This window comes from Felis catus, chromosome D2 (genome assembly GCF_018350175.1).
Source record: "Felis catus isolate Fca126 chromosome D2, F.catus_Fca126_mat1.0, whole genome shotgun sequence".
Lineage (NCBI taxonomy): Eukaryota > Metazoa > Chordata > Mammalia > Carnivora > Felidae > Felis > Felis catus.
Window position 1 is genome coordinate 55,421,795 of NC_058378.1, and position 15,243 is coordinate 55,437,037.

Consider the following 15,243-nt stretch of genomic DNA (forward strand, 5'->3'; position numbering starts at 1 on the left):
TGGGTGACCTCTTACAAGTCACTGCGTTTCAGTCTCCCCCACTGTGAAATGGGGACACAACCAGGCACCGTACCTACCTCACAGTTATTGTGGTAAGACGAGAGGGGAACCTGGAAAATGTAAAGAATTAGCCAAATATAAACTAATATTTCTGGAAAGGGACTGAAAGTACTTGAGGTAAAAACATTACGCTAAGTGAAAAGAGCCAGAGGGAGAAGGCTTCCTACTATATGACTGCAGCTATATGAGATGTGCAGAAAAGGCCAATCTACATCAACAGGAAGCAGATCAGTGGTTGTCTGGGGCTGGGGGTGGGAAGAACATTCACCAAAAATGGGCATAAAAGATCTTTTGGAGTTGGTGTGGGCAAGGAGATTTTCTACAACTGGATTGTAGTGATGGTTAAAAAACTCTGTAAATGTAATGATTTATAAAAAATACTGCAGTATACTGTTGGTGGGAATGCAGACTGGTGCGGCCACTCTGGAAAACAATGTGGAGGTTCCTCATAAAATTAAAAATACATCTACCCTATGACCCAGAAATAGCACTGTTAGGAATTCATCCAAGGGATACGTGAGTGCTGATCATAGGGGCACATGCACCCCAATGTTTATAGCAGTGCTATCAATAATAGCTAAATTATGGAAAGAGCCCAAATGTCCATCGACTAATGAGCGGATAAAGAAGATGTGGTTTATATATACAATGGAATACTACTTGGCAATGGGAAAGAATGAAATCCTGCCATTTGCAACAACATGGATGGAACCGGAAGGTATTATGCTAAGTGAAATAAGTCAGTCAGAGAAAGACAGATATCATATGTTTACACTCATATGTGGAACTTGAGAAACTTAACAGAAGTTAAGAGGAAGGGAAGGGGAAAAAATAGTTTCAAACAGAGAGGGAGGCAAACCGTAAGAGATTCTTAAATATAGAGAACAAACTGAGGCTTGATGAGGGGGCAGGGGAGAGGGGAAAATGGGAGATGGGCATTGAGGAGGGCACTTGTTGGGATGAGCACTGGGTGTTGCATGTACGCGATGAATCATGGGAATCTCCCCCCCGAAACCAAGAGCACAGTGTATACATTGTATGTTAGCTACCTTGACCACAAATTATATTTAAAAAATAATAATAATAAATAAATAAAGTGACTGAAAATAGAAAAAAAATCCTGCAGTATACATGTAAAACAAGTGAGTTTTATAATATGTAAATTATAACTCACAAAGGTCAGTAAATATGATTACTGCTATTTTTGTTTTAGCATCTTGCTACCAACCACCGCAGTGTCTCCAGGTGCTGGGCACTGCTGGGCACTGAGGGTACTTTCAATGTGCCATCTCGAAGCGTCACATAACATCACATGGAGCAAACGGAGGCCCAGAGAGGTTAAGTGGCAGGGCTGGGCTTGAAAAGCAAGGCTACCTGAGTTTCAAGCCAGGTGGGTACCTTTCCTCTCTGGCCAATGCCTCCTAGTGTTACTGTGGGCTCTGATCTGGCAGGTCAGATTCACTTGCTGTTTCTCCCTTACTTCAGGAAAGATTGGTGAAACTGAGCGGTGCTTTTGTGGATGCCTGTGGGAAGATGCAGAATGACTGTCCTATTTCATAGACCGGCTCTCTGCTGCTCTGGGCCTGAGGTCAGACCTAAGGGCATGTTGGGGGGGGACAACCTGGTCCCCTCTTTGTGACCAGGATCCTTGCTTTCTGGTGAAGCCAAATTCTTGGCTGGAATACTCCAGAGGAGAAATTGGAAATGCGACAGAGGGAGATGTGTCCAAAAGCATAATGATAAGAAAAAAAAATCAGCTTTGTTTTCATTGTATTGAGCAAAAAATGATGTTAATGTTTGCATGGCTGGTGCTTACCAAAGTTCTCGACTAGGAAAACGACTTACTCTCAGTTTTTCCTTCTACCACATGTATTTTATGTATCATCCTCTCTTTGGTTCTACATACAATGTTGGTAAGTTTTCTTTTTTTCTTTTCTTTTCTTTTCTTTTCTTTTCTTTTCTTTTCTTTTCAGTTTATTTATTTTTGAGAGAGACAGAGACAGAATGCGAGTGGGTTGGGGCAGAGAGAGAGGGAGACACAGAATCTGAAGCAGGCTCCAGGCTCCCAGCTGTCAGCACAGAGCCCGAGGCGGGGCTCGAACCCACGAGCTGCGAGATCATGACCTGAACTGAAGCCAGATGCTCAACTGACTGAGCCACCCAGGTGCCCCAACGTTGGCAAGTTTTCTTATCCTTAACAATCCCAATGTTGGCACCGTAAGCCCTCGGGATTTCCGACTTTCCTAGCTGTTCTAGAAATCCTGGTATTATTAGTGGGGCTTGCACACCAGCTGGAGCATCGCTTACTCTCAGGCCCTGTATGAGCTCTTACCAAATAAAGAGATTTAATTTAACAATTTCAGAACAGTTTGGCTTACAGGTAACATTCAACTTGCATATTAACAGGGGATCGTAAATTCCCCAAACTCCTTCCCTATCTTAGGAAATTAGCAGATAGATCCCTTTTTAAATGCTACTTACTTAGAGGAAGTTCAGAAGTGCATCCCCTGTTTACCCTCTTCTGACAAAACCTGCAAATCAGCCAGGGGGTGCACAGCTGTCTTCTAAATCACATTTAGAAATAAATCACTAAAAAATGTCAGTCTTTCAGTTTGTTTAGACCAGTGGTTCTTAACTAGGAATACTTTGTCCCTCCTGCCCCCAGGACATTTGGCCTTGTCTGGAGACACCTTAGCTTATCACTACTGGGGAGATGATGTTATTGGCACCTATTTGGGGCAGAGGCGGCCAAGGATGTTGCTAAACATCTCACGTGCACAGGGCAGCTAGGACAACAAAGAATGATCTAGCCCTAAATACCAACTGTGTGGAGGCTGAGACACTCTGATGCAGGGTAAAACTTTATGCAGAAAGAAAGAAACAACTGTTCCCTGGGATGTGTACAGGGCACTCCGCCAGACTGGTCACGAATTAAGACATGCTAAACAAAGGATTCCAAAGAACGGTAATAATAATAACAAAGAGCTCTCACTTTATGAGTGGGATTCATATACGTTTACTCAACTTAATTTTCACGCTCCCTTAGGCATAGGTGCCATTTTCTCCTCCCATGTTTTCTGAGGAGAAAACTAAGAAATGTACAGATTGCTTAGCTTGTTTGAAGTCTGGCACCTAGCGCAAGTCGGAATCCAGATCTGAGCCCTCTGGCTTTGGAGTCTGTGCTGTCCTGAAACTGTGCGTCTCTGTATGGAGCATCGAGTAGAGGGAGACATTGCCCCTGCACCTAATTCACGGTGTGATCCTCGCCAAGTACCTTCTTAGCCATCAAAGAGCCAAAAGCAGCATCCATTAGCAGAGGCAACTATCATGGTGCGGACAGAAATACCAATCGAAGCCTTAGCATTTTCATGATGCCTATCTGGGCATTATCTGTAGTCTTCAAAGGCTAGTGGACAGTTATACAGAGACACAGGCAAGTAGTCTGAACATTCCTTTTATAAAAATCATCTCTGAAAACTGCTGTTTGCAAACTCAGAAACTCATTCTAACTGTTCCGGTTTCGTCCCTCCCAAATTATCTCACTTCCTTCCTCTTCCTGTACTTCCTCCCGTCCGTGTCCACCAGTCACATAACCAGGAAATTATTTTCTTGTTCAGGTTTGGTTTCTTCTGGTGCCTCTAGTATTAAAATACAGCTATACTAGATTAATGGAAAACAAATGAATAAAACTGGCAGCATTTGGAGGCATTCAGAAACTCATCTCAGTGACTGAGGAGAGAGCCAAAAGGCAAGGGTATGGCTAAGTGGACTCTCGAACACAGGAGACAGAAGGTATGAAGTGACAAAGTAAAGGAAGCCTAGACTAAGGTAGTGGCAACAAAAACGGGAGAGCAAATTCAAGAAAAAGAAATGGCAGACTTTGGAAAGAACACAGGCCCTCAGGCATGTGACCTGGAGGCTGACATGCACAGAGGAACAGGGCCATCCTAAGGGCAGAGAGCTGATGAAGGCATTGAGCTTGAGGCCCTGGGTATGTCAAGTTGTTCAGAAGAGAAATTAGGTCAAAGTTGCACACCACGGGGCGCCTGCGTGGCTCAGTCAGTTACGCATCTGGCTTCGGCTCAGGTGGTGATCTCACAGTTTGTGGGTTTGAGCCCCACATCAGGCTCTCTGCTGTCAGCGCAGAGCCCACTTTGGATCCTCTGTCTCCCTCTCTCCGCCCCTCCACCCCCCTCTCTCTCTCTCTTTCTCTCTTTCCCCTCTCTCAAAAATAAACATTTTTAGAGGTGCCTGGGTGGCGCAGTCGGTTAAGCGTCTGACTTCAGCCAGGTCATGATCTCGCACTCCGTGAGTTCGAGCCCCGTGTCGGGCTCTGGGCTGATGGCTCAGAGCCTGGAGCCTGTTTCCGATTCTGTGTCTCCCTCTCTCTCTGCCCCTCCCCCGTTTATGCTCTGTCTCTCTCTGTCCCAAAAATAAATAAACGTTGAAAAAAAATTTTTAAAAAAAATAAAAAAATAAACATTTTTAAAAAGCTTGTTTATAGTTAAAAAGTTGCACACCAGAGAATTATTGGCTTGGACAAGAGAACTGAGGCCAGAAGAATGGATGGACCCCAAAGAAGTGAAAGAGAATATTCTTTCCCAAGCATGTGCCGTGTGCCAGGCACCGCATTAAAGATTTCCTGGGCACAATTCCAGAATTCTCCTGTCACAGGGCAGGGGCTATTATCTCCATTTACGGAGGAGAAAATCTTAAGATTGGAGAGGCAAAGGCCAGGCCCAAAGTGGTACAGCCGGTAACTGGGAGCCCCGGGATCCCAACCCACGTCTGTCTGGTCCCAAACCCAAGCTTTTAACCACCACAATATTCCGAAAGAAGAGTGGAGGGCTGAGGGCTGAACAGTGCAGACAGCCTCAGTCAGGGGAGGGGGAAAGAAGGAGCCAGAAAAGTACCCAAAGAAGTAGGAGAAAAGCCAGGACTGTCTAACAGAGGCCTTGGGATATGGGGGAGAGGGCCCCTCAACATAGGTGCTACGAGACAGTGGATGAGGATGAGCACAAGGCCTTCTGTCACAATTTATGAAGAAATTTGGAAACACAAGCGATTATTTCTTAATACTGGATCTGAGTTGTTTATGTTGTTTGGAATAGATTTTAAAACCAACCCCCCAGATGCAATCGTTTCACACACACACACACACACACACACACACACACACACAGAAAGCATCGAATCACGCCTATACTTTACCTGACGCTGTCCCAGGAGGAGAGGCTGGCTTCGATGCGTTATTTGGTTTCGTAGATCTATTCACCGTGGGAGCTTAAACACACAAATGCATGCATATATATATATATAACAATGATAAATACAGTTTGTTGAGGGAGATTCACACTTATGGAAAAATGCATCGTGGGAACGATGGGTCAGACCAGGAAATTTGTAAAGAACGGGAAACACAACTGTTAAACACACAAGCCATGAAAAGAAGCCTTCTCCAAAGAAACATCTTCAGAGTAAATGTATTAATGATTAAGGGAATAATCAATCTCTTGGATTCTGTGGGGTTTGGGGGCACAATTTAATATCTATTTGTGGTTTCATGGTGATGGGTAGCTAAGGAGGGCCTTCAAGTTGCTGGTAATATTTGGGGAGTGAAGGAGGGGGTTGCTACAGAATGGCAGAGTAAAAACAGAGAATGACCACTTTGGACTCATTTATCAGGTGAGTAATGTTACTTGAAGAGCATCATGTTCTTCACAGTGACTCGCTCCAGAGTCAACACACCCCGCTCTGCTCCCAGTCCAAGGGTATGTGGCACCGGCTTCTAAAGATCACTTGTAATTGCACCTGTTACACCACGGAAGGCTTACAAACAAAACGTTTCTCATCGCTTGGGATAGCACTACATGTAAAGAGTCGGGCATATTTCGCTCCTTCTTCAGTCCTCTGCAGAAACTGTTCCGGTGCCATATTCGTGAGGCCAACACGGTGGCCTGCGGCTTTGTGAGGATTCAGTTTTATGAGAAATCCATTCTACATGAGGACAGTTAAATAAGAACCTAGCTGCCTTCATAACTGGAGATGGGAGTATGACAGGGTGGAAGGGCATGGGGGACCAAGGGCGGGACAGAGGTGGGTCTCTCCCTGATGCCTCTGCTCGGCCCCCACGGAAGGCAGATGTCGTGACCACAGAGGAGAGAGGCCTGGGCCCGGACTTTCTGTCCCCCCTGTTGGTGCTTGTCACCAGACAGCCTTGCGTGCCCCCATCCACCGCAAAAAGCGTTCGGGCGCTTAAAACTGCAAACGCTTGCCTTTTTCAGCTGGGAGTGAACTGCTTTCTGTGGGATGAATGTAGTTTTCGTCTTCATCCTCCAGAGGAACCACATAATCAGCCTGGAAGAAGTACGGAAATGAGTGAGAAGGAGGCCGTACATTCCACGTTCATCGTCTGGGAGGAAAGATTTTGAAAATACCTTTGTTGAGACAGAATTCACACACCATTAAGTTCCCCTTTGTAAAGTGTATAGTTGGGTGGCTTTTAGTATATTCGCAGAGTGTGCGAGCATCACCCTAATCTAATTTGAGAACACTTTCATCCCCCCCAAACAGGAGCCCTGTGCTCATTAGTCACTTCTCATCGATCCCTTCCCGGACCCAGTCAACCACTGATCTACCTTCCATCTCTAAGAGCTGCCCATTCTGGGCACTGCCTAGAAACGGAGTCACACGACAGATAAGTCTTTTGTGACTTCTTTCATACAGCATAGTAATTTCCGGTTTCAACCACGTATCATGTATCAGTCTTTCACTCACTCGTATGGCCAAATGATAGTCCATTATATGAATATAACACATTTTGATTATTCGGGTGGACCTTTGGGTGGTTTTCACGTTCCGGCTTTTATGAATAATGGTGCTGTGGACATTGGTGTGAGTCTTTGTGTTGATGTACGTTTCTCTCGGGAATATACCCAGTGGTGGAATTGCTGGGTCGTACAGTGGCTCTGTGTTTAAGTCTGGGGAACTGCCAGACTGTTTGCCAAAGTGCCTGTACCCTCTTCGTTCCCACCAGCAGTGTGCGAGCGCTCCGGTTTCTCCGCGTCCTCACCGACACTTGTGACTGTCCGCCTTTTGGAATAGAACCATCCAGAGATGTAAAGTGGTATCTAATTATGGCTTTGACTTGCATTTCCCTGATGGTTCATGAGGTCGAGCCTCTTTTTGAACGCTTACTGCCCCTTTTTATAGCTTCTTTAGGCAAAAGTCTACTCGACTCCTTTGTCTATTTGTAATTGGGTTGTCTGTCTTTTTTATTATTGGGTTTATTATTGGGTTGGGTTCTTTAAATGCTCTAGACAGAAACCTCTTATCAAATATATAATTTGCAAAACTGTTCTCCCATTTTGTAGGTTGTTCTTATTTCTTGGTGGTGTCACTTGTAGCACAAAAGCTTGACATTTTGAAGCCCATTTTAACTAAGTTTTCTGTTGTTGCTTCTGCTTTTGGTGATGTATCTAAGATACTACTGCCTAATGCAAGGTTGTAGGGATTGATACCTTTGTTCTCTTCTAAGAATGTTATAGTTTTAGCCCTTACCTTTAGGCCTATGATCTATTTTTCGTTACTTTTTGTCTATCATATGACGGGGGCCACTCTTATGTTTTCGTATGCGGATATACGGGTCTCCTAGCACATTTTTTTAAAAAAACAATTCTTTCCCCACCGAATGGTCATGGCAACCTTGTCAATGATCAATTGATCAGAAATGAGGGGAGGAAGTGATTTTATGCTGACATGAAGCAAATGAGATGATCAGATCCCAAATGTGGTTTTTACCACCCATCTTGGGGGTAGCCAAGGAGGATACCAGGAGAAACAAAAAGCAAACATTTACTGAGCACTTACTGCCAGGAACTCATCTGAGTACTCTACATGTGTTATTTCACTCAATCCTTAGAACCACCCAATAATATAGGTACTGCTATCGGCTGCATTTCAAGATGAAGAAACTTGAAGAAACTGCGGCCCAGAGAAGTGAAGTGGCTGGCTCACGTCCTCATAGGTAAAAAGTAGAAGAGCTGGGGTTCAAGTATCAGTTCAAGGATCAAGCGCCCATACTCATCCACTACATTCTAGGACCTTTCTGCCTTCCCCTTCTCTTTCTGTCTTATTTCTACCCTCTCTTCATAATTGCTGTTTCTCGTCTCTTTCTTCACCTCCACACCTGGCCTCTGTGACCTCGGACAAGTTCTTCAACCCCTTTGCACTTCATCTGTACCATTTCCTTATCTGTAAAATGGGGATGGTAATAGTACAGATTTCGTAGCGTTCTTGGGAGAGTTTAATGGGATAAATACAAAGTGCTCCGAACACCAGTGGACACCTAGCACTCAAGTGACGGCCACTCGTGTCATTAGGGCACAGGTGCTTCTTCCTCCCATGTTTTGCTCCCTCCCCAGCTCTCTGGTTAGCCTGTACCCCATACTTTTCCTGTAACCTGTACAGCAGGGCTAAGTATTTTTAGTTATTTATGCTTGTGCTTGACTTCTTCTTTTCCTATCTAATGGTTCAGCCAGATCTTAATGTTGGCCTATTTTTTTCGTTTTTAACCTCTTTCTTATCTTGACTGTCCATCTGCCCATTCCAGAATGCAGCCGCCTCCATACTTCTCCTTTTCCCACTGGTTCAAACTTGCCTGAGCCACCTCCACAAGGCTACTATTAGCAAAACTCTGCCTCTCCCCACGGGGGTCCGCTCTCAGCTATTCACAGAAATGGAGAGCCTTATATAACACACACAGTATTCATTTGTATTCTGTGTCTGAATTTATATCTTCATATAGATTTGCCAAGCGCTGAAAGAATTCACAGTGAGCCCCTAATAGCTGGTCTCTGCATCCTGTCCCCTGCTTGGCTTCCCTCTTCTCACCCCAAAAGGTCAGCATCACCTCTCAGACAGACAGATAGACAGAGGACTGGCAAACCTCCTTTCTCTCTCTGTCAGCTGACTTTCTGACTTAAACTTAAACTGTCCCTAGAGTAAAGTCATAAAGTAAAACGCTTCCAGAGGCAGGCAGGGAGACATGGGGACGTGTGCAGAGGAAGGGCATGTTCATGCCTTGTACGAGTGGTGGGGACTATGACCAATGGAAACAAGGTCAGGGATTCACAGCTGAGCCAGAGGACTGCCATGAGGCTCAGCGGCTTTGAGGCCATGACTGGCTCAGTGTTGCCCAGGCTTTCAGTTTTCAGGAGAAACTAGAAAATTGGATTTTGTAAAGAATCTAGAATATGCTAGAAAGGAACATACGACACAGGGAATCCGTCTATGGGTGAGGCACTGTAGTTAGTGCTGTTCTAACACTAAATCCTTAAAATAATCTGAAGAGATTAAAAACCGAGGCTCAGAGAGGTTATCTGGCTCGCCCAAAGTCACACAGCTAATACGGGTCAAAGCAGGAATTTGGGCCTAAATGCTGCCACTATTTTATTTAAGAGTTTCCCTTGGGGCGCCTGGGTGGCTCAGTCGGTTGAGCATCCGACTTTGGCTCGGGTCATGATCTTGCTGTTTGTGGGTTCGAGCCCCCCCATCAGGCCCTGTGCTGACAGCTCAGAGCCTGGAGCCTGCTTCGGATTCTGTGTTTCCCTCTCTCTATGCTCCTCCCCTGCTTACACCCTGTCTCTCTCTCAAGAAAAATAAAGATAAAAAAAAAAAAGTAAAGTTTCTCTTTTCCCTCCCCTGCTGGGCTACAAATTATATCAAGGTGGAAATGAAGGTGTTTTTACAACATATTTATACACTATAGGTTTTATCACCTCTAGGCATTTAGAAACAAGTCATTTCTTCAAAAGCTGCAGTAAGATTATGGTTAGAAGTTGCCTTTATTGTGATCTTGTTTCTGGGTTCTGGTATAGGGTTGTTCTGATGGCAAGGTTCGAGGGCTTCACTTTGCCCTTATTTACAATGCGCGGACCTCTGGGAGCCACAACATATTAGGCCTTATCAGTCATTCCTACAACAGTCTGAATGAGTTTACCGGTTAGTTTTCAAATAGGAGCAATTCCATAGGGAATAAGACGTATAAAAAGCTGGGTGCTGCCAGAGGGGAGATTGATGAGTGAAACCCAGAGTCGAGTCCTGGACAATCTGCAAAGGTGGGTCCCTGGGTAGCGGCAGCTGAGGGAAAAGGGGGTGAGAGGCAAGGGCTGCCAGCGGGAAGTGAGGTGCGGGCTCCTGTGCACGTTGTGTGGGGTCCCTGACGACTAGGGTCTCTGTTATTTGTCCTCCCGCGCTCCTGTGCACCTTGCAAGAGAAATGTGGAGAAGTGGAGAGGAGGCAGGGCAGAGAAGCAAAGGAGAGTAAAGATAGAGAAATTTATGGAGGAAGGAGAAGATTCACAGGAAACCCCCGAAGAGGCTAATCAGAGGGGCACAGATCCAGAGCTGGTATCACCCATACGCTCTGGGAATGAACGTGCTTAAACTAAGGCCATACATGCCTTTTTTAGAGAAGAAAACCTTTGGGATTAATGGTGGGGAGTTAGAGGGGTGGGCGAGGAGGAGGAAGGCATGTCAGACGCCAGACGGTCCTGGCCGGTCCCCCTCCCCCTGCATCCTGCCTTCCACTCGGACTGGGAAGCCTTCAGGACAGATTTCGGTTACCTCATCCTCAAGGTCTTTGGGTTTGGGTGGGACTTGAGGTTTCTGAAGAGAAGTCAGGGCCGGCAGAGTGGAGGTCAGCCTTGTCTTTGCCGAAGGCCAGTTGGGCTTACTTGGAAGTGTCTTGCTGAAGGGCGGAGACTGCCTCTGGCTTGATCGATTGTCTTGAAAGGAACAATGACAAAACAAAATGAGAGGGGGGCTCTGGACCATTCCCTGCACCCAAGTATAAAACCATCCACATCTATGTAGTCACAAACAATTATTCCAGGCAGTCCTTAAAAGCGTAAAATGACATGTTAGGCAAAAATTTTCAATTGCCTGTTCCTTACATTACACTCTCCCACAAGAATGACGGCTACAGGACTCAGAAGAGCCTATGGCCCTGCACTTTGCCAGACAGAGTGGATGGCTGACCTTGGCAGCAGGGAGGCCCGAGAGGGGTGTGCTCCTCGAAGGTTCACTTTGCTCTATGAACCCTTAAGGGCAGTGACTCTCAATCCTCCTTACATAGAAGAACCACCTGGGGAATTTTAAGAAAATGTTAAGGCCCAGGTCCCACCCCAGACATACTGGGAAGAACTTGTGAGGAAGGTCTTGGTGTTAATACTTTCAAGTCTCCCAGGTTATTTTTTTTATTATTATTATTGTTTAACAATTTTTTTTTTTCTGTCGAGAGACAGAGAGAGAGTGAACGGAGGAGAGGCACAGAGACGGGGGGACACAGAATCCGAAGCAGGCTCCAGCCTCTGAGCTGTCAGCATAGACCCCAATGTGGGGCTCCAAATCACAAAGTGGGAGATCGTGACCTGAGTCGAAGTCGGACGCTTAACTGACTGAACCACCCAGGCGCCCCTCTCTCAGGTTATTCTGAGGTGGATTCAGGGTTGCAGCTACTCATCTGAGTGAATGCACACATTCTTCCTCTCAATGATTTCCCTTCAATCATGGAGGGCCCCTGAGTTACCCCTTGTCGGGAACTGTCCTCGGCATATGTCAGGGAAGGAACACAAGCCCCAAAGCCAAATGGCCCTGAGTTGGGTCCTCTGCTCTGCCCCTCACTGGCTGAGCTCTGTTTGGGCTAGTTATTCATCATCCAGCCTCTCTGGGACTCACATTCCTCATTTGTTTTGTTTTGTTTTAAACATTTTATTTATTTATTTTGAGAATGGGGGCAGAGAAAGAGGGGGAGAGAATCCCAAGCAGGTTCCATGCCATCAGTGCAGAGCCTGATGTGGGACTCGATCTCACAAACCTGGAGATCATGAGCTGAGCCCAGATCAAGAGTCAGAGGCTTAGAAGACTGAGCCACCCAGGCGCCCCCACATTCCTCATTTGGAAAGTGAGGATCATAACATCCACCCGAGAGGGCCACTGTAGGGACTGGGAAGAAAGCAGTGCAAGCTGTGGGAGCAGTGCCTGGCAGAGTGGGTGCCTAATCCAGAGGACCAATATGGCGACGTGACATGGCCGAGGCGTGAGGCCACAGGGAGTCTGCTCAGTGGAATCTGAGCACGTTGCAGACTGATACGCTGTAGGGAAAGCTTAGCACGGGAGGAACCTGGCATGACCCTGAAAGGGCGGGCCTACGCCAGCCGACTCCATCTTGTTCTGTGTCCTTCACCTTGACCACACCTCCTCCCCTTGAGTAAACCCTCCCTCACCGGCCTAACAGGACTCTGACCCTTCCCCAGCCAATCGGCCGAGGCCACGCCCCTTCCCCAGCCAATCGGCTGCCCCTAGACCCTATAAAACCTTTGTCCTTTTGAAACTCGCTTTCTTTCCCTGGTATCTCACTGCTGCTTCGGTGCAGGTAGGGGATTGAGCTCGAGCTAGCTCGCATAAAGGCTCTTTGCTTTTGCATCGGACTCGGTTCCCTAGTGGTCTTTGGGGATCACGAATTCTGGGCATAACAACCCCATCCTGGGAGCAGCCCAGGCACTCACACTGGCTTCTGTCCGACCCTTAACTTCATGAAGGCTGCCCCCCGCCCCCACCACCCGGCCGCCAGGCCCACCCCCTGCTCTCCCCCCGGTGCCAGCTCCTGCCCTGTCCAAGGTGTGCCGATCGCTTCACATTGGATGTCTCCTTGGAAGGCTCCCTCTGGGTGTTGTGGTCGGGCTGGGGCTCCGGGTCAGCCACTTTGCTGTGCCCATAACTCTGTCAGGTTTTCTAGTTTTATTTGCAGCTCTTAGAGTTTACTGGGATTTCTTAATGTAAGATCTAAGCCCATCAAAAGTAGCAAAATACACAAGACAGGCTTTGAAGAGCGTGGCCGCGAATGAGCCACTGCGCCCCCTCCCCTTAATTGCAGTTTGCTGGCCTATAAAATGGGACTGATGCAGCCCCTTCCTTCCCAGGGTCCTGTTGCTTGAACAAGGTCACAAATCTGGTGAGCCAGGGCTTTGGGGGCTGAGAAGCCCAGCGTGCGTCCCAGCTCTGCCACTCCCCAAAGCGGTTCACTCCTCCGAACCTCACTTTCCTCCTTCTTAAAGTGAGGATGGATGCCTCTTCCGTAAGCTTCTCGAGAGGGTGAAGTAGGCCACGACTGTGAAGCACGACGCTGTGAGCTACAAACACTCTGGGAGTATGTCTGTCTTGCTTGCTGTTGAAAACTCCGGGCTCAACGTAGCTGTGGCACACAGTAGGTGCTCAACAGGTGAGTTGTGGCATGAAGCAAGGGTCCATGCTCAGTGCCCCGTGAGGAGGCAGTTAACGGTAGTGATAATGGACACAGAGTCCTCTACACGTAAGGGCTTTCTGTACAAATGCTGGCGTCACCGTGATCATCACAGACACACTCCCCTCCACGCCTCTGCTGAACTTAGACGCCTGCAACCCAGGCTTCTTCCTGGGGGACATTAAGAGTCACACTCAGGTCTGGAGGTGACACCTGAGCTGTGCCCATTTAACCTACCGCTGATTCCACACTTAGAGCTCCTCACCCACCTCCACTCCCTGCTGAAAACCCACAGTCTAGACTCAGAGTGTGGGCTGCCTGCGTAGGGCTGGGCATGAAGGAACGGGGCCATTGGCAGATACTGGGATCCCTGAAGATCATCCTCGTTCTGCACGGATGTCTCAAAAGAAATACCAGAACCTTGTGTGCGGGAAACCCCAAAAGAAGCAGGTACTAACCTCAGGGCTGATTTCTCATGGGATTATCTGGAGTTGGGCTGGGGTGGGGCGGGGGCAACCGTCAGGGCATGCGCCTTTTGTCTTTTACCCGTTTTTACCCTTGGAAACTTGGGAAGGGATAGCGATCCCCCTCCCCCAGGCAAGCGTTCCATCTGGGGCTCCCTGGCTTGTGAGTGAGCAGATGACCCACGTGGGGGTGGCCAGGGTGGGAGGCACTCAGCGTCCTGCCAGCCCGGCTCGACCCCCCTCCCCCATGCCTGGCAGGCTGGGCGCCCAGGGTCGGGGGTGGGGGGGCTGCCTCACCTATATAGTCGCCCCTGGTGAAGGGCAGGGCTGGGTGAACGGTTCTCGTCTCCTGCTCGGCGGGCGGCGGCTCGTAACTGTCGTCCCCAGTCTCTTCCGCGGGGAGCACGTACATCTCCGAGTCCGAGTGCTCGTCCGGGTGTTCATAGTCGCTGTCCTGCAAATGCACACAGAATGCTCAGTGCCCTGTCTGTGCTCAGCCATCGCGACAGCTCTGGCGTTAGGAGGCGGGAGCTGCTCCCCCAGCGTAGGGACCAGAGAGCGAGGCTTGGAAGGGTTGGCTAAGCAAGGTTGGGCAGCCATCAGAGGCAAAGCTGGGGTTGAGGCCGGGCCTTTCTGCCTCCAGAATTTATCACCTGAACCACTATCCTGGGGGAGCATGTGGACCATTTAACAGGAAGGGTGGCTGAAACTCTGTGTGTCTGCAAAGAAGAACAGTCGGAGATAAAATACATTTTTAGAAGACAGAAAAAGGACGCAATAAAATAGAATAACCAATAGGTTTTGTTTATCATGAATGCTGACGGTTGAGGAAAAAGATTAATATGAAAGGGTAAAGGTTTGCATAGAATATACAGATACCTTTGAGGAGATGAGGTGTGTGTGTGTGTGTGTGTGTGTATGTGTGTGTGTGTGTGTGTTTTAATAGAGCTGATAAGCTGCAGGGGCTAGGCTTCGACCTGACCCGGAGTCCATTCTCTTTCTTTTTGTTTTTCTTGTTTTAAAGATAAATTTTAGTTAAGTCTTCACTGAAATGATCGAATATTGAATATTCAATATGTATGGGAAATACATTCGCACAGCAATAGTTCAAAAGGATGTCAAGTCTCCTTCCCAGGCTCTCAGTTCTTCTCCCCAGAGGTGCAGTTCCTAGTTTCTTGTGCATTTCGTTCAGAGATCGCTTAGGCATACTACACCCATATGCATATTCCCGTGCAGGAAATATCTGATCCAGGACTTAAGAGGTCTTCTGTCCACACCGCCTGACACACTGCGTGATTCGTACATGAGCTTCCAATGAATGCACGATGCACCTGCCTTTCGGCCTGTCTCCTTCCACCTGCAATCGCACAACACCGACGCAGGTACAGTGTGACACAAACACAGTGGTTCCTTCATT

At 47.5% G+C, this 15,243-nt stretch overlaps 1 protein-coding gene across 2 annotated transcripts in view; it reads right to left on the bottom strand.

Annotated features, from left to right (window-relative positions):
• The window catches only part of BLNK (B cell linker), a 76,411-nt gene that overhangs the window by 20,577 nt on the left and 40,591 nt on the right, over positions 1–15,243 (bottom strand). Inside the window, exons 5-9 of one of the 2 annotated variants that reach the window (XM_006938046.5) lie at positions 14,480–14,545; positions 14,124–14,280; positions 10,686–10,846; positions 6,336–6,417; positions 5,272–5,343 (exon numbers count right to left, since the gene is read on the bottom strand). In XM_006938046.5, the coding sequence (XP_006938108.1) occupies positions 5,272–5,343; positions 6,336–6,417; positions 10,686–10,846; positions 14,124–14,280; positions 14,480–14,545 (538 nt within the window). The remainder of the gene's footprint in view (positions 1–5,271; positions 5,344–6,335; positions 6,418–10,685; positions 10,847–14,123; positions 14,281–14,479; positions 14,546–15,243) is intronic. The other variant, XM_006938047.5, reaches the window with a different exon arrangement.